The sequence below is a fragment of the Myotis nattereri genome (genome assembly GCF_964212035.1).
Source record: "Myotis nattereri genome assembly, chromosome: 20".
NCBI classification, from domain to species: domain Eukaryota; kingdom Metazoa; phylum Chordata; class Mammalia; order Chiroptera; family Vespertilionidae; genus Myotis; species Myotis nattereri.
The window spans coordinates 12,229,288-12,249,188 of record NC_138096.1 but is presented as its reverse complement, the minus strand read 5'-3'; the positions used below and the strand labels follow the sequence as shown (position 1 = coordinate 12,249,188).

Genomic DNA, 19,901 nt, shown 5'->3' with positions numbered 1-19,901 from the left:
AGGACTGAATGGGAGAGCTCCTCTCTAACCCACTAACCAAGGAGACAAAGAGCCAAAGACTCCCTAATCCTCCTGGGGACACTGGGCTGGGTGGCAGAACCCACAAGAGGGACTCCACCACACCCAGCACCTGCCCAGGCAAGCCTCCTTGTCCCTGTGGTCCCGACGTCCCTCCCCCGGCAAGAGACAGCCAACTGCCTGACCGAGTTTTCAATCAGGATTTGAATAACAAGATGCTTTTAGTGGCAGCCCCTGTAGACCAGCCCTTCATAGGTACTGCTGGCTGAGGCCATCTCCTGTAGCAATTCCTGGTTAGTGCAACTGCCCGACACTAGAATTGAAGCTTACACTCACCAGCACATACTTCACATACAGTTTAAAACAAAGTATTTTAAGGCATATGACTATAGTAGTGCATCTCTAAAAATGGTCCCCAGGCCCCAGCCTCACACCCTTCTCCTCTCCGGTGTTGTTGAAACTGAGCAGGTCTGTAAGGCATCAACCAATACAATGCGGTACAAGTTACCCCCAGGCCACAGCAGGCCTGGGCTTTAAGTGCTGGTAGGTTCTGCTTCCTCCCTCTTGGATGGTTGCTTTGTGAGCCCTGAGCCACAAGTAGGAAGTCTGGCTACCCCGCTGGTGACACTGTGAAGAGGCCTCGTGGGAAGGAGAGGCCCTGAGACCACACGAGAAAGAGAGAAGCCCAGCCCTGCTAACAGCCCCGTGGACCCTCCAGGGTTGTTGCTTTCAGCCGCCAAGGTTTGGGGTGGTTTGTTATATAGCAATAGATAACCGGAATAATTATCAGGGAAACACTAGCCACAAAACACTTTCAGCAAAGGATCCAAGTCTTACATTCATAGCAGAACTATGCTAATGACAGCAGTGATATATGACTAATAGTTCCACTCTACTCTAGTGGGTATTTTTACATGAATATCAACTGGAGCACCAAGCAACCAATTGGTAATTTCATTGATTTCAGGTTTAAAAAATTTCTTCTAATCTCGTCGAAGCCGGTTTGGCTCAGTGGATAGAGCGTCGGCCTGCGGACTGAAGGGTCCCGGGTTCGATTCCGGTCAAGGGCATGTACCTGGGTTGCGGGCACATCCCCAGTAGGAGATGTGCAGGAGGCGGCTGATCGATGTTTCTCTCTCATCGATGTTTCTGACTATCTCTCTCCCTTCCTCTCTGTAAAAAATCAATAAAATATATTTTAAAAAATAAATAACTAAATTCCTTCTAATCTCATGATTAAAGTCACTGGTTTCAACCCAGAAAACTGTAGCTATAACATAAAATTTTCTTCGTACATTAGAGGTGGAGGCTGGATTTCAGTCACCATTTTCAAATCTTGACATCTGTATTTGAAAATTATTTTTCAACTCATTAGTTTTCTATATAAATACTAGTATATATAATTATGTTTAAAAAAAACATGAATTCCCACTCAGGTTCATGCACACCTATTATCTATTTCAAATGTATTCCATTTAAACAATTCTTAAGTTCCTCAGAGGAGACGGTACTTTCCCTCAGTAAGAGCAACTCACAACAATGACGGCAATGAGGTTGCCATCTTTTGATCCAGGCCCTTCTTTGACAACGTAGACCTATTTCTCCTTGTGTCCTCATGAGAAAAAGCTCCTCTTCCTTGATTCCTATATGGGAACCCTAAGAAGGCCACAAAACAGCTACATTTTCATTACCAATTATCGCTGGAAAAATATTTATAAACATATATTCTCCAGGACCTTGGGAAACAGATTCCATTTCTCCAAGCTCATTCATTTCAAATTATAGAAAAGAAAAAATAACCATAACTTACTAAAAGAAAATACACCCTAAAATACACCCTATATTACAAAATATCTAGTATAGGTTCTTCCCTTACAGAAACTCATTTTCTACCTGGATTAAACTAAAGAGGACAGGTCTTTAGGTCAAGGTTCAACACTAATCTGATAAAATGCTATTGCTCATCTACACAACAGACCTGGTGAATCTATCACTACATTTCTCTCCACACCAACCCTGTTGCCACACAGACCTTTCTCTAAGCAGTGGTTCTCAACCTTGGCTGCACATTAGAATCACCTGGGAATCTTTTTAAAATCCTGCTTTCTGGGCCTCATCCTCCGGAAATTCTGTTTCTTTGTTACTAATGTTGTGGCCCCACCCCATAGCAAAGAAACAGAATTTCTGGAGGATGAGGCCCAGAGATCAGGATTTTAGAAAGACTCCCAGGTGATTCTAATGTGCAGCCAAGGTTGAGAACCACTGGACTAATGGGAATTCGGTGCTGATGACTCAGCCAGCCTGGCCTCCGGTTACTCACGGGGAGTTTAAGAGACGACCAGAGGAGATGCCTTCCTGACTTGAGCAAAATGAGAAGCAGCAATGGTTTTCCAATAACTGCACATGCTCTAAAGACACTTGTTAATGGAAAAGGGAAATCAAAGTGTCACATGATAAGCAATGTAGTGCATAGAGCTTTAGATTTATGCACTTCGATCTATGAATGAAGCACTTATCTCCACCACCTCCATTAGAAAGGAAACAGAGGGTCTGACTAACATTAAATGTGTGCTCCGGGAGGTATCGAATGACTTCACCCCCAAGACAAAGGGTAATTACTTATTTATACCTAATCTGACTAAAAGCTAATGCGCTAAATTAGGAAAAATAAAGGAAATCTGAAAAAAATTGCATAGTGGAAGGTCCCTAGAGGCAGTTCTTTCATCAGATTACGACGATGGCAGAGTTTGATAAGCCCACTGATCCCCTCTCTAATGTCTGCAATGTCTTGTTTAATCTTTTAGAATTTCCAACCTTCAAAGACAACGTGTCAAATTGCACCATGAAAACAGTATTATGTGAAGTATTGATAATTGCTAAGGGTACGTGATATTTTTACGTTATTTCAATACTCTATTTCAAAACATGTGTTATACACTTGGACAAACAGAGGAATAATAATGCTCCAAAGAGTCTAGACCAGTGGTTCTCAACCTTCCTAATGCCGCGACCCTTTAATACAGTTCCTCATGTTGTGGGGACCCCCCAACCATAAAATTATTTTCGTTGCTACTTCATAACTGTAATGTTGCTACTGTTATGAACCGTCATATAAATATCTGATAAGCAGGATGGATTTTCATTGTTACAAATTGAACATAAGGAAAGCATAGTGACTAATCACAAAAACAATATGTAATTATAGATGTGTTTTCCGACGGTCTTAGGCGACCCCTGTGAAAGGGTCGTTCGACCCCCAAAGGGGTGGCGACCCACAGGTTGAGAACCGCTGGTCTAGACAGAGGAAACCCCATTGCTCTTCAACTGGAGCCATTGCAACTGAAGGCCCCATAAATCCTACTCGGGACACTGCCCCCCAAATGCGGTACCTGCTGCGCACACACAAGGGAACCAGATTACACAGGACCTGCCAGCTATCCGCTATCCCACTGCTAATGGGCACGGAGTCATCTGCCTCTAACCCAGAGAGCAGAGAGGACACTCATTTCCGCTTCTCTCCTGCGAGGGCAGAAAGGGTATTTCATGGAGCATCCTGACTTCTCCTCCCCGGGACCAAACCCGGGCTGAATGTCAACTCAGTCATGACTACAAACACCAACAGGACCTCTGGGTGCTACAAAAATCATATGCACACAGGTGTCAGTAAGTAATATTTCTGCTTGTCCACTATCCAAACATCAGGCAGTGCGATGAGCCCCCAACAGGTTAGCCAGCTGCTGACTGCTGACAACTGAAGTCTGTCTTGTTCAATTTTTTTTTTTTTTTTTATCCAGTTTCTCTACTTCTAACTCCTGGCTCACCATTGGGTGTCTCATCACCAAGATGTTTTGGAACAAAAGGCAAGTACGTCCCAGTCTAGCGAGGATCACTCCTTATCCACATACTGTGAATTATTAATCTCTACATTGTCCATCTGTACCGGGGGAGGTGCAGGGGGATTAGCCTGGTGACAGGGACAGGGAGCCACACCCTGTGAAGCTGTCCAGCTGTCCCTGAGAAAACATGCAATCAACCAAGACCGCCCCGGGCGGCGACAAGAGACGCATCAGGGTTCTCAGAACCAGCTCGGACTCAGGCAGGCAAGCAGGAAACTGAGACCGCGGCGAGATAAGAGATACATGTGTTTGTCCACCCTGCCTGGGCCTCAGCCTGGTTCAGGAGATTGCTGTCACTGCTCACTCAGGGACTGACAACCAAGAGACAGCAGCCTCATCCAAAATGAGACAAAGCCAGCTTTGTAAATGGCCATGACCACAGTGACAGACATCAAAAGCAGTATATAGACAGTGAAAAAAAAAAATCCCAAAGAAAATACTACCATAGGACTCTTAATAGCCGACAAATGTGCTCAAGTGGTTGGCGCCGGGAGCGAAAGATAATCCGAGCAAGAATGCAAACATCTTAAGGAAGCAGTGTCTGGGCGCTCATGAATGATGCATGGATGTTGGCAAATCAAGGAGATTGGCTCGATGCACTCTGAGGGCTACACCTGGCATTCTTCTGGCACCGGCTGGGAGGACTTATGCACCTGTCACTTTCCATTGATGAAGAAGTAATCCTAGCCAGACTGGCAGAACACGGGCACCATCAGCAGCCAGTACAATCTGTATCCTTAATTGTAATGACTCTCAAGTATGACTTGGGTGGAGCAAGGGCTGTGAGCAAAGGCTTCCTTCAGGACCGTGGTTTCTCAGCCTCAGCGCTACTGACAGTGGACCTGACGATGCTTGTGTAAGGGGCTGCGTGGTACATGTTTAGCCCCATCCTTGGCCCTTCCCCACTGGATGCCGGGGGCATCCCCCCTCCCAGGTTTGACAAACAAAAATGTCTTGAGACGTGACCCAATGTCCTCTGGGCAGAAACATTGCCCCAGTTGAGATCTACTCGTTTATTTTTTTAATCCTCACCCGAGGATATTTTTCCCATTGATTTTTAGAGAGAGTGAAAGAGAGAGGGAAAGTCAGAGAGAAATATCGATGTGAGAGGAACACATAGATTGGCTGCCTCCTGCACACGCCCCAACCAGGGCCTGGGCTGAGGAGGAGCCCTTGACTGGAATCAAACCCTTTGGTCCACAAGTCGATGCTCTATCCACTGAGCCAAACCGGCTAGGAGGAGATCTATTGGTTCAGATCAATCGAATAAGACAGCTCGTGTTCAGTCTTGAGGAGAGATGTCCATCATACCCCCCATGTTACTGTCCTGTAACGGCAGCCCCTCTTGGTGGAGAGCGGGCAGGACACGAGCTCACCAGGCGCAGCAGTGGTGTTGGGGCCCTTCTGGTCCAGACGTCCAGGCAGGCGTCATATCTCTACCCGCTGTCGTCGAGAACGTGGAATTCAGATTCCGCTCCATGTCATTCCAAGGCCTCACACATGAAACACTTGTTCTACTCCAAGGCCATTTTTCAGAGCTAACCTGGGTGGCTATTCCTTTAAACATTCCAGTGGCTGGGATGAGGCAGAGTCATAATCAGCCATAAAGGTTGCGTGGGTACGTGCACAAGTGCATTTCAAGCTACTTTCTCTACCTTTCTGTTTGTTTGTTTGTTTGTTTGTTTTGCTGTTGTTACTCCTCACCTGAGGATATTTTTCCATTGATTTTTGGAGAGAGTGGAAGAGAGGGAGAGACGGAGAGAGAGAGAGGGAGAGACGGGGAGAGAGAGAGAGAGAGAGAGAGAGAGAGAGAGAGAGAGAGAGAGAGAGATGTGAGAGAGACACATCAATTGGTTGCCTCCCACACGTGCCCAAGTACACGCTCTTGACCGGGAATCGAACCAGGGAACCTTCAGCCCACAGGCCAATGCTCTGTCCACTGAGCTAAACAGGCCAGGGCTTCTTTCTGCACCTTTTGACCCTGAAAGGAGTATCACTAGTGGAAAGGCTAAAAACCTTAGCAACGTGCTGAGAGCATGTCTTGTAAACAGCCCAAGATGATATATAATTATTCTCAGGATCTCAGTAGCTTGGAAACGACTCAATCTCTCCTTTCTGTCCAAGGACATGTACAAATGTCCTTACAGCTCCATAACGCTGAGCCATGTTTGATTCTAGGTGATGCTAGAAATTCCTAATTACTTCTTTGCATGCTAAGCCCTGTCTTGTGCCTACCTCACCTCCTCAGTAGGAGGGAAAGAAAACTGGAATTTTACTGCCTTTTTCTTATTCTGGTAAAAGAAATGGCCACAAAAGTTAAAATTACTGAGAAAAGTCATGTGAGTATACAAAACAAAAAATGAATATATGTAATTTAAATTTCATCAGCAAAAAAGGAACTCAGATGCTTACGAGTTTTATTTGCATTACCAATCCTTATTTAACAGCCAAACCATTCCGTTTATTTAATTTTTAGAAAACAGAGAGGTTTCAGTCTGTGCTGAATCACCAACATAATTTTGTCATTTCATAATGAATGCTTCCGAGGCTTTCTTATACTGCTGCCTGTCTTGGTCTCACTGAGGCTCACAGTAAGACAAACAAATAAGCAAATATTAGCTGTGGAGAGTGTGTGTGTGTGTGTGTGTGTGTGCGCGCGCATGTGTGTGTGTGTGCGTGTGCGCACGCAGAATGTAAAAATATTCAGAAAACATTCAAGAAGAGCAAAAAAGAAGAAAAAGAAGAGAGGCTGAAGGAGGAGGAAGCGGAGGAGGAGGGGAAGGAGGGGGAAAGAAGAAGTAAAAGAAGAAATACAAGTTTGAGGAGTAAAACTGAGAAAAAGAAGAACTTCTGCCCAAGTTACACACATATTTTTTGTAAGTTTGCCAAAGGTCCAGATGATATCACTGTTGACTAATCCGGTGACCAAATTATTGGCCAGTAAGGTCCACACAGGCGTCCTGCAGATGTGAGTCCTCCCTGGGAGGGAAAACACACTTTGTGGACTCTGGAGAGATGTGCTGATCGTATGCAAGCAAAACACAGGACACTGACATTTCCTTCCATTTTCTCAAATCAGATCAATTTACCAAGAAATAAAAAAGTAAAAAAAGAATCAACCCTAATTATATATTTTATTTCCATTTTCAACCTTCCACCTTCTATGAATTAGTTCCACTCCTCACTGTTATTCTGTTATTTTAACTAGAGAGAAACATACCATTATCATTCAGACGCTCCAATCTAGTGATGATGGAAGGAACATTAGAGATCCAGGGGTCTGAGAGTGATGCCCGGAGCAGGAACCAGCTCTCACGTGTGTTTTTCTTTATTTTTTTTTAAGTTACTTTTATCGATTTCAGAGAAGAAGGGAGAGAAAGAGAGAGAGAGAAACATCAATGATGAGACAGAATCATGGACTGGCTGCCTCCAGCACATCCCCCACTGGGGATCAAGCCTCAAGGAATGTCATTAAACCTCTGCAATTTCTTGCAGTGCCCTGACCAGAATCGAACCGTGACCTCCTGTGTCACGCCAGCTGGGCTCTCACGTGTGTTTTGATTGGAAGGAACAGTGTGGGAGGAAGGGAGGAAAAAAAAGGAAGGAAAGAAGGAGGAAGCGAGAGAGAAATGGATTGTTTTTAGAACGAGTATAAACTGCCCAGTCTGCCACAAGCCTCACCATTCCCTCATGTCTTCCCCTGGCAGCTCCCCACATTCTGTCATGTGCTTGACCCCTAAAGGCCGTAATTCCCAAATCGGCCCAACTTGATTTTGTAGATAAAGACCTAGAATCCAGGAACAGTTAATGACTTGCCTAAGGTAACAGATGTTTGTCAGCCAAGCAACAGTAAGAGTCAGTGACCTGGCTCCTAGTTCCACATTCTCTTCCTCTGACTACATCACACTCTTCCACAAATTCAATCTAGAGCCCGAAACACCAAAATGTTGAAATAGGGGAAGTCGGCATATAAAATGATTAGGTCAATGAGCAATCACTGAGCAACACTGGCCGGGACCCAAATTATATTTAAAGCAAATGAACGAGGAAAAAAAATGAGGGACTAGCATGGAAAATTGTGAAAACATTTTGCATTTTTATGTGGCTACTTTCTGGCTGAATACACAGTAAATGAAGGGCTGTTCGCAATGACTGCATGTACGGTTATTTAGAAACCAGAGCAATAACTTGTGAGGAAAGACCAAGAATGCTGATTAGCTTTTTCTCTGCTCATGAACCAGGCAAGACATTTTGGGGAAGTGATAGCAGATAGACAAAACCAAGCCAACAAAACAATACAAAAGAACTCGAACTTGCATTTTATCTGATTGCATAATAACAACATAATTCTCAAGTTATTAGGCACCAACACTCAAAATCACGAAGTTCCCTGTATAAAATAATGCCACCATACCCTCTTCAGAAACACACATTTTGACTTAAAGGAAGATCCTATTTAAAAGAGATAATTTGTAGGTATGAAGTGAAGAACTTCTAACTATGCTTTGTGTCAAAATTAGCTTTTTTGTTTCTTTCCACGAGTTGTTATATAAGCTACATAAACATAAAAATGCTATTAAATAGGTAACAAAGTCCTGAAAAACCATGAAAATTCAGGTGCCACTTCTTGATTCATTGTTAAAACTATCACAAAAGTTTTTTGTTCTGGGGTTTCTTTTTTTGTTTGTTTTAAATACTTTTATTGATTTCAGAGAGGGAGGGAGAGGGAGAGAGAGATAGAAACATCAATGATGAGAGAGAATCACTGATGGGCTGCCTCCTGCACGCCCCACACTGGGGATCAAGCCCACAACCCACGCATTGCCCTGACCAGGAATCGAACCATGACTCCTGGTTCATAGGTGGATGCTCAACCACTGAGCCAAGCCAGCTGGGCTAAAGATTTTTTGTGTGTGTTTTTTTAAGTTAACTTTTTTCTTTGCTTTATGTCTGTTCTTGATTACCAATGTTCTATTTTATACTGTTAGCACACTAAATTTCAAATTTGTTTTAAAATGTATTAGCTTTGAATAAAAACTCTTCATGGGTATTAAACATAGTACCATAACATTAGTTTGAAACTAACCACTGCATTAAAATGCCTAATATTAAATGGCCTCTGATGCTTACATAAAAATTCAAAATAAGATCAAAGGAGGACAAACATTAGGAGGCATTTATAATGCAAAACAAAAATTTTTTGCCAACCTCAAAAATTAAACAAAATCACTCATATTATCATTGTGCACTGCATTTTTCTTTGTTTCAAATAAAAAGTTAGCCTGGCCGGCGTAGCTCAATGGTTGAGCATCGACCTATGAACTGGGAGGTCACAGTTGATTCCTGGCGGGGGCAAGTTCCCTGGCCCGGGTTGAGGGCTTGGACCCCAGTGGGGGGCGAGCAGGAGGCAGCCGATCCGTGGTTTTCATCACTGGTGTTTCTATCTCCCTCTCCCTCTCCCTTACTGTCTGAAATTAATTTTTTTTTAAAGTTAGAAGTGATTATTTCTGTATCTAACCTTTCTTGAAACATGAATAGGGTGGATACCTTCATTAAGACCAATCCTTTTACTCTTGCAGTGTGGATATTGAGAATGTTGGCAGTTTTTAATGCTGTTGACGTTGGGAACCATAATGAATAACTCTTACAAAGTTTAGAGTCACTTGAAAATAAACTTTCTAATCTCCTTGAAAAAGCCTTCCTTTGCTGCAAGTACCGAGCATAAAGAGCAGCTAACATTTAATGAGTGCTTCTTAGCTGCCAAGCACTGATCTTTACCCTCATTTTCTACCAGAGTAACCTGTAATTATTTTATTTGTTTGTTGTCTTTCTCCCCACTAATCCAGGGGCTCCAACCGGACAGGAATTTTGTCTAGTTACTTATTGTATCCCCAGCACCTCGTATGCCTAACAGATAGTAGGCACTCAATTAATAAAAGGCCCTGGCCGGTTTGGCTCAGTGGATAGAGCGTCATCTCGTGGACTGATGGGCCCCAGGTCCGATTCCCGGCATGTGCACGGACCTCAGTGGCAGGTTCAATCCGCAGCCCTGCGGGCTGGGTGCGGGAGGCAACAACTGATGTGTCTTTCTCACATCGATGTTTCTCTCTCCACCTCTCCCCTTCCCTTGCATGATCTCTAAAAATCAGTGGAAAAATATCCTCAGGTGAAGATTGATAAAATAAAATAAATAAATGAGTCAGCGTTCTATATGCATTAAATAATTTTTTAAACTATTGGTCATGACCTAGAGGGTTTAAGAAAACACAATACAAAAACACAATAAAAATAGAATGGTTTACTCTAGTAGAATATTCTTTAATGAAACTTTTCATTTAGTATATATACATATCCTATATAATAAAAGGCTAATATGCAAATTGATGAAACAGCAGAATGACCGGTCGCTATGATGTGCACTGACAACCAGGGGGCAGATGCTCACTCAACACAGGAGCTGCCCCTGGTGGCAGGCGGGGCTGAGGGACACCCCCCCCCCCCCCCAGTGCACGAATTTTCATGCATGGGGCCTCTAGTACATATATATATATATATATATATGTGTGTGTGTGTGTATATATATATATATATATATATATATACACACACACAAATATAGTGTATAATCCCATATAAAATGTATTTCTTACTGATGAGAAACAGTAAGAAAAGTCTGAAAATGATTGCTTTACACGGATTATTTCATTTGCTCCTCACAATAACCCTGTAAACACCACCATAACTGTCAAATGACAGAACCAAAGTTTCTAGATGTTATTATATCATGATGTCCAAGACGAAAGACTATCTACAAGTATAGACTTCTATAGATACTCATTCATTAGTACCACACTATGAAAATCTGAATGAACTGAATGAGGTTTCAGTCGTAGTAATTACGACACGATGAATAAAGGAAAACAGGCTTTTCAAACGAGCCTGGCTGAATCTAACACCTGGCTCTGTCTCTGTGTGGGCTTTGCCCTAACTTCATGTCTTTACAGCTCCATTTCCCCATGTGTAAAGTAAGAATATTCATAAGTTTGACGTTTTAAATGATTTAATGTATGTAAATAGCCTAGACCAGTGGTCGGCAAACCGCGGGTTGCGAGCCACATGTGGCTATTTGGCCCCTTGAGTGTGGCTCTTCCACAAAATACCACGTGCGATTGAAACTTCGTGGCCCATGCGCAGCGGAAGTCTGTTTTCGGCCTGGGTGAGTCTATTTTGAAGAAGTGGCGTTGGAAGAAGTGAGGGGGTGTCGATCGGTGGGGCGATGGGAGACCCAGCCTCAGGATAGGCAGCGCGGGGAGGGGCGCGTGATTCATGCAGAAGTTGAGGATGGGAGAGTTGGAAGGGGTCGACCTCAGCGAACGTACCTCAATCAGAGTGAGGACGTTTTTAGCAAAGGCCAGTTTAGGAGGACCCTAATTAAGTTCATAACAATGTACCTACCTATATCGTTTAAGTTTAAAAATTTTGGCTCTCAAAAGAAATTTCAATCGCTGTACTGTTTGATATTTGGCTCTGCTGACTAATGAGTTTGCCGACCACTGGCCTAGACCACTAAATAAAGCTGCTGTGATGAAAATAATTATTGGTGTTGTGTGTTGTTCCTGGTCCAATAAATCCCATTCAATCCCCTACTCCGCAATTTGAATGTGTACAAAGTATGAATTAGGAACTTATGAAAGAGCAAAGTGTGGGAACTGGGCACTCGAGCAGAGCCGTGCAAGAGTTTCTGCTGGCGCTGGACAACAAAGGTGCTTAAATCAACATCAGGGAGTTGGACAGGTGACCCAGGGAATCAAGGGAAACGCCATTGGTTAATAGTAAAAGCAAACTTTCTCCCTCCCTCAAAAATCACAGCAACACCCATCTTCTTCCTGCGTGTCCTGGCTGGGGTGGGGCCCGTTGGGGTGTTAGGTCAGGCGCCTGGCCAGCTCCCGCCCACCAGGCCCTGGTCCCCTGGGGGTAAGGCGCGGGGTTCAGGGCAACTCACCCCGGAGACTCGGCTGGTATTGCCCCAGAGACTCCTCCAGGTTGGAGTTCTCCAGGGACTTCTCCATGCGCAGACTCGGGGCCCCGCGAGAGGAGTGAGGTGGGACAGTGTCCAGGGATCCCCTCTCCGAGGACAGGAGGCCTTGGCGCCCCGGCAGGACCCGCCTGCTTCCTGCTGCGGCTGTCAACCGGGAGCCTGGAACCCCACTCAGAGGGTCTCAGACTTCCCACCCACTGGCCCTCCTGGTGGATGACGGGACTTGTGGTTCACAGACTGCGGGCTTGCAGCCTCGACTTTCCCGGGAGTCCGTCCAAGGACACTACAATTCCCAGAGGGCACCGCGCCCCAAGCACACAGGCTGCAACGGTTCGCTGGCCGGATCCGGTTGCCAAGGGACTGTTAGGAGGCTCCGCCCTTTTCCTGGCTTAGTCCTGCCTTCATCCCATCCTGCTGTTGGACCTCACCCTACTGACAGCAAGGCCTGGACCCTTCGACATGTGCATGCAAGCATCCGAGCCTTGAAGCTTCTCAAAGACGCAAATAACAAGCTCTGCACTCTTCACGGCGTTTGTCAAAAACGGCCAAATACATTCTCAAAAGAAAGCAGCTCTAAACATCTCCCAAAGAGCCTAGATTGTGAAAGGCGGCTCACACTACAAATCCAAGCATGCCCAGCAACCCGACCTCCCCTCGGAGTTGGCGCACTGCCCGCTGGGAACTGTAGTCCCTGTGAGTTGCGGCGCCCGCTAAGGCCGGGGTCCTTCTTCATTGTTCCAGCGGGTCTTGGAGGCACGCGTGCGCAGTAGGACCTGGGAAAGCCTGCGGGAGACCCTCTGCACAACCCCTTTCATTGTCTGCTCCTGGCGCCTGCGCAGTGAGAGGCCGCCGGGTCGGAGCCGGAGCGGGGATAGGGCCGGGCTCCTCGCCCTTCCCCAGGCGCCTGCGCACTGGCCGCCGCTCCTGCCGTTACCGCTATGTGTGGGGCGTGTGTGGAATAACGTTATCGCCCAGCGGAGCCGAGAGGCCGGGACCTCCATCGCAGCCACAGCGACGAGGACGACAGGGTGCGGGGAGGACGGCGTGCGGAGACTCCCGGGACGCGCCGCGCCCCGCCTTCCCCGACCGGCGCCTCTCTCCGCGGTGAGGGGTGAGTGATGCGCGCCATCGCCGGGCTTGGGCGCTGCGGGTGCCGCCGCCGCCGCTTTCCACATCCTCCTCCCCGGGTTTGCAGCCGGGCCGCGGCCTCGGCCCTTGGCGGGGCGGGGGATGCGGGGCGGGGGACCGGGGACGCTTCCCGGATGCTCCGCGAGGCGCCGCCACCCCCACGCACCGGATCGGGGGGTTGGCCGGGCGCCCCTGCATCCCAGCCCAGCACCCCCCCCCACCCCCCCAGTCCCCCGACGCCCGGGGCCCGCCGCCGCCGTACGGAATCCTGTCCGCGCCCTCGGCTGGGCTTTGTGCATCCTCCCCCTCCGCCGGGGCCGAGCGGGGGGCGCGGGCGGCGCCGGGAGGGAAGGGCCGGTGCGCGGCCGCTGCCAGGGGTTCCCCCGGATCGGAGCCGCCCGCAGCGCCGACCCCTCTTTGTGGTCGGCTCCGGGCTGTGGGGTGCTCGGCGCGGGGAGCCTTTCGGACGCGGCGGGAGGGCGTGGAAGACGGGGTGTCACGCACCCCGCGCCAGGCGACGGCGCCCCGCGCGGCCTCGGCCTCCGTGGAGAAGCCGGGGGGAGGACCCGGCGGCCTCATTGTCCTGCGACTCCGATGTGGGTCCGGGATGGTTTCCTCGCGTGATGGCCCGGGGGGGGGGGGGGGGGGAGCCCGGTCCCGGCGGCGGACCCCGCCCCGGGCGGGAAGATGTGGGGTTTGTGCCCCGAGTCCTCGAAGCTCCTTGGCGGGCGGCCGGGTTTTCTTTCTTAAATCGGAGAATGCGAGGTCCTGGAAGACGGGGCGCCAGCGCCCGGGCGAGCACTGCCGAGGCGATCGATGCAAAATGACTGTTTAACGGGGACGACGGGCTGGAGGAAGGGCCGGCGGCGACCCATTGTGTAGCTGGGGAATGAATGCAGCTGCAGAATTGTGTTGTGTGTGTGTGTGTGTGTGTGTGTGTGTGTGTGTGTTGTTTTTTTCCAGTGGGTTGGGTAACGCATGCTACGCTCCTCAGCGAATAGATGAACATTTTGCCTGTTGTTTTTTTTTTCCTTTTTTTTTTTTAAAGCAATCAAAGCAAACCAAAAAATAAAAAATAGACCTGGTACATGTCGATGTCTGAGTTTGCTTATTCCTATTTTTATTCTCTTGATGAAAAGCCACTCCGCCCCGAGCGAAAGGTGGTGCGGCAGATTGCAAGGGTCTCTCTATTTCAAATGACTTGATCCTTGCAAGCATGCGGTGCTTCCTTGCTCCGACCGACCCTGTGCTGCTGGGGTTAAAACAAGCCCCGGGGGAGGAAGGAGGATGTGGAGGAGCGGGGGGAGGGGGGGGGTGATGTGAGCGGGGTTGCGTTATGGGTACAGTATCTAGAGCCTCACTGATGAAACCCTTCCTGGGACTGCTTCCAGGATTGAGGCATTCAGCTCAGGAAATAGGACGTTGCAAGTTACAAACCATCTTGCATTTTTATTTTCCCCCCGCCCCTCTGGGTGGTATTTCTAAGTGACCCTAGGGCTGCTTTTTGAGGGCTCCTTGGCTTGGTAGCTGTTGCGTCCGTTCGCTGTTTTAAAACCGAAGAATCTCGGTGCACTTGACTGGCAGAGGGAGACGCTAACATTTGAAAAGTTGACCGACTTGTCTGTGAAACGCAAACTTCCAGGGAAAGGCAGAGGCAAGGGGCGTGTAAGGAGAGCCGCGCTCCAGCTGGGGGGTGGGCTGTGCCTGTCAAGTTCATGGTCACCCCAGTTGTGCTCGTCTGATCCTTTGTAATGTGAAAACACTTCTACTGAAACAGAACTTTGGTTTTAGAAATTAACTTAGTGAGGTAGGGAAAGGTACCATAACATGGGTTTTTCAGAAAAACAGAATCTTGGAGATTTTTTTCCCCCCTGCTACTTACTAAGTAACTACATTTTAATATTTCCTGACATTCAGTAGTATTTTGTAGTACGATCAGCTCTGTAAACTCGGTTCAAAATAAAATTGCCACAAAAGGACCTGTGAGGCTCATTTTTCATCCATCGATGAGTTATATTACTTTAAGCAAAAATTTATCTTTGAGAGAAAAATCTGTGTTGAACTTTTTACCAAAATTAAATGTATGCTTTCTATTGAGTTGGTTTTAGGATCAGGTGCTTTTTTGTTGTCCTTTTCATTCTTATCCTTAAATTCTACTTTGCACTTAATAGACTTTGAAAAATAATTCGATCTTTCTCTTACATTTCAACTTAAAAATAAACTAACTAAATTAGGTGTGTGGAATTATATTAAATCGCACTTGAAATGTATTTCACTGGTAAATTTCACGGTATTCTAAAATTACCCTGTGTGGAAGTAAGTAACCATCTGCATGTTTATCTGAGCATTAGAATAGTGAAAATTAGTGTACATTATGCCTATTCATGCAAATATCAGGGTGCCTTAAAAATTCTGTGCTTAGTGATTTGGTTTATTTGTCCCAAATATCAGTTTCTTCTTTCCTCTTGACACTGAAAAACAACAACTTGTTTTATTGTTGCATCTGATAGTAATCAGATATGACTCATCTAGTCCTGAATGCTGTATATGTTTAAAGTTGTCAACCTGTTTTTTGTTCGACAAAATCTATTCCTGAGAAATAATTTTTGCTCTTTCAGTTAATGAGTAATGTTTTTGTCTTCTCTATAGCGAACACTAGAGGTGTTAAACTATCCTAATGAATACCTTACACACAGCATGATACTAAATTGTCAACTAAAATACCCGTTCAGTTCAAATTATACTGTAAGTGTAACGAAAGAGTAATTGCATACCATCTGAAAGCCCTCCCTGGAGAAATAATGTTGACTGATCATTCCATGTTGATGTGCTTCAGTAAGAAATGGGTTTCCTCTTATGGGGAGAAATCTGAGACCATCTTTATTTCATAACCTTTTGTTAATGACCAAGATTTCTGATAATCAACTATACTTGGTGGAATGGGTTTTAATTTACTAACTCATATATTCTTGAGGGAAGTGCAAAGCAATGAGTTGGCCAATGTGAGCAATACAAGAGAATAAGAAAACATCTGTCTGGGGGTAAGGTTAATAAAACTGGATATATAGTCCAGTTAGCTGAAATGATTGTCCAACAGCATATTGTAAATTTTTTGGCCAAAATGAACTGATACAGCCAATATGTACTGAAGGGTAAAGCCCACTTTTATGTCAAACAAAAATAGAAAGGAAACTACCGAAGTAAGATTAAAGAAAGCCTTACAAAAAGTACTAACATGCAAATACTAGTAGGGATTGTACAGATATATAAGTGGAAAAGAATCCCAGGCATGCATTAGGTTTGAAAAATGAGACATAGCAGAAAAGTCATTTAAGCATAACAATCATTAATAAGTAAGATAGACAATATTACTCTTTGGAACACGATATTTATTACATAAATGAGTAATCTATTATGTATTAAGCACTTATTAAGTGCCAGGCAGAGTGTGAGTGTGTGTGTGTGTGTGTGTGTGTGTGTGTGTGTGTAATTCATGCAACAGTACTATAAATAAGGTATCATTTTCCAGTTGAGACTATCTGAGAACCAGAGTTAGTGAATAATTTTGTTTTGTGTCACACATTACTAAGTGGTACAACCCATAACTGAATCTTTGTCTTTTTTAGTAGGTTCAAAAGGCAGCATTGCTTCCTTTCTAATTCATAAAATTTTAGACTTAGAGGAGATTTTAGAAGTAATGCCATGTCTATTACTATTATCCCTGAGATGTTATTGAATCCGGCTTCTCCACAAACAACACTCCCATGAGAAAGTGGGCATAGGATGGCTCACTTCACTTTTGCAAAGTATGGAAAGATCTTACTTAAGTTGAGCTAGTATCTGCTCTGTCTATATTCTGTAACTTCTTCCCACCGGTTGCAGTTCTGTCTTCATGAGTGAGATGCAGTAAGCTTTTCCTCACTATACTGGTCCTTGCTAGGTCTCCTCTTTTCTAAGTTAAATATTACAACCCCTACAACTTCATGTGATACGGTTGCCTTTACCGTTCTCATCTGTCAACTACAGTCAGTTTTGTCAGTGCTATGCTTTCTCTGATCTGGTTCCCTATTTAATTCTGCAGTTATGGTCTGAATATAGTGCAGTGAAATTATGTCTTTCCTTAATTTAAGCAGTGCACTTGTGTTTGCGGTCTCCAATTGTGTTAACTCTTGAATTACAGGAAAGTGAGAGAAAAGATGTTACGTGGCTTTTCAAGTCATAGTTGTGCACGTCAAGGGATATATATAATATCCTTTTTTTTTTTTTTTGCGATTCTGATTTCTTCTTTTCTGATGTGAAAATGACCCTTCTTTATGAAATGATAGTGTTAGGTGGTAAGTTTCTTTGCACATTTGTCTTGGATTCCTTGGTTTGGTCTTAATGTTCTTAAATAAACAATAAAAAGTTGGCAGCTTGATATTGTTTCTTTGTTGTTTTTTTTTGAAAAATTGGTCTGGAAACCACTGATGTCAACATAAACCAGCATCTTCTTTATGTTAAGATTTCTCCCAATCTGTATATACACGTACACAGTGTTTTGGAAGCAGTGCTATTTACCTTTAACTGTTTTAAAATCATCTCTTTGAATGTAGCCAGCGTCAAAACTTGTTGAGATCTTCTTGAATCATGATTCTGTCATCCAAAGGATTAGCTTCCCTTCCTGGCTTTTTGACATTTACAGAGTTAACAAGCCAGCCCTCTTATGTCTTTATCCTGGCCGTGTACTGGATATAGCCAAGGACAGCCTGCAGATTTATAAATAGAGTGAGTGTTGCATAAATGAAATATGCTGGAGGTAAACGCTGACACAAGATACCAAAAACCATTGAGATGTTTTTATTTGTTTTTCATTAAAGAGGAAATCATGCTATCTTCTTCATGTAGTTATCCTTGCAGTAAATTTTTTTTCAATTCAATTTTATCAGTTTAAATCTTAATTCACCCCCTCTCTTTTACATAAATGATAGCCTCTTTATACAGTATTCTGCGTCTGGACACGCATACTTTAGAGAGTGGTCAGGGGACATCTCACTCTGAGAAGGAGACATTTAGCAGAGACTTATTCTATATAATAAAAGTGTAATATGCTAAGTGTCCAACCGATTGGTCAACCATTGGGTCAACCGCATGACCAGTCACTATGATGCGCACTGACCACCAGGGGGCAGATGCTCTTTGCTTGCTGCTGGGGTCTGGCTGATTGGGACTGGGCAAGAGGGCCATACAGTCCTGCATCTTTAAATAGGGTCTCTCTCACATTGATGTTTCTCTCTCTCTCTCTCTCTCGCTCTCTCTCTCTCTCCCTTTCCTCTCTCCCTCCTTCCCTCCCTCCCTTCCACTCTCTCTAAAAGTCAGTGGAAAAATATCCTTGGCCCTGGCTGGTTTGGTTCAGTGGATAGAGCATCTGCCGGTGGACCGAAAGGTCCCGGGTTTGATTCCAATCAAGGGCACATGCCCGGGTTGCGGGCTTGATCCCCAGTGGGAGGCGTGCAGGAGGCAGCCAATCAATGATTCTCTCTCATCATTGATGTTTCTATCTCTCTCGCCCTCTTCCTTCCTCTCTGAAATCAATAAAAATACATTAAAAAAAAAAAAAAGAAGTGGCCAATGAGGTAATGAGTGTGGTGTCCCAAAAGCCAAGTAAAGAAAAGTACTTTCACTTACAAGGAATGATCAGTCACCTGTAACACCTTTAATCACCTCAATACTTCTTACGGAAGCAGGCAGTATCCTCTTTCTTTCTCAACTGTCTCTGAGAAAGTAATTTTTATTTTATCAATGGGGATATTCACAATATCCTCTCCAGAAGCTACTACATCTCAAGCTCTGAACAAAGTTTTCATCATGAATCAGCCTCTGCTGCTTGTTCGGTGTAGGGAGTTGGCTGCTGCCGCTGCAGGGAGAGCAGGAAAGGCCGAGCTGTTCAAGGAGATCTGCTATCAGAATTGCCTGAGAATCCCCAGTTGTGTGACCTTGAACAAGTCGCTTTAATTTCAGAAGCTCAGTGTCTTCATCTATAAAATAAAGCTCATGGTAGTCCAACTGTTTTGAATAAAGAAGTGAGTTCGATGTAAAAGACAAATGAAAGGTATAATTCCAGGTAGGATCTCCTTCCCTCTTTGCCCCAAGTGTGGTACCACTTGAGAGTGTTAGATTAGAGGGAATGTGCTGGTCTGGTGATAAAGTATTTTTTCCTTCTGAGTCTGTACAATAGTTTCTTACTTCTGCATCCCATCCCCATAGGCGGTTTTGGCGCATCATCTCATAATATTCTTGGGATGGAGAAAAGGACATGATGCCGGAGGTAGGCTTTGAGATAATAACTTGCTCTAATCCAGCGGTCGCCAGCCTTTCTGACCTCACGGATCACCTGTGGTCCACAGACCACCAGTTGGCGACCGACACATCTGTACTCATCCTTTAATTCTAGGCAGAATGCTATATAATAAAAGGCTAATATGCAAATTGTCCCCTTGACTGGGCGTTCTACCTGGAGTTCAACCGGGGGCAGGGCCGGCTGGCCAACAGCCCCCAGCCCCTCTCCCTGGCTGGCCTGGCCCTATAGGCCCTGACTGTCGTGGGCCGGCCAGACCCCACCTGTGCACGAATTCATGCTCTGGGCCTCTAGTGTCTAAATAACGAGAATGAAGTCAGGCTAGCTTACTTTTTCCAAGGCCGGCATGGAGAATTTCCCTTTTTTAACTGTTGTTGTTTTTTGTTTTATTTTTTGGGGGGGGTTTGAAGGTGTTTCACTAGATAAGGGTTTGTCACATGCTACATGGAATAGAAAAAGTACAGATTCTAAGCTCAGGGTGAGGTTA

The 19,901-nt window shown here is 45.2% G+C and overlaps 2 protein-coding genes across 2 annotated transcripts in view; one reads left to right on the top strand and one right to left on the bottom strand.

Annotated features, from left to right (window-relative positions):
• Positions 1-12,108, bottom strand: part of SDCCAG8 (SHH signaling and ciliogenesis regulator SDCCAG8) — a 192,007-nt gene extending 179,899 nt beyond the window's left edge. The window contains exon 1 of the mRNA XM_081114488.1: positions 11,917-12,108. Within this exon, the coding sequence (XP_080970614.1) occupies positions 11,917-11,983 (67 nt within the window). The 5' untranslated portion in view covers positions 11,984-12,108. The remainder of the gene's footprint in view (positions 1-11,916) is intronic.
• A 248-nt stretch (positions 12,109-12,356) lies between these two features.
• Positions 12,357-19,901, top strand: part of CEP170 (centrosomal protein 170) — a 101,262-nt gene continuing 93,717 nt past the window's right edge. Inside the window, exon 1 of the mRNA XM_081114487.1 lies at positions 12,357-13,063. The gene's annotated coding sequence lies outside the window, so the exon portion shown is untranslated. The remainder of the gene's footprint in view (positions 13,064-19,901) is intronic.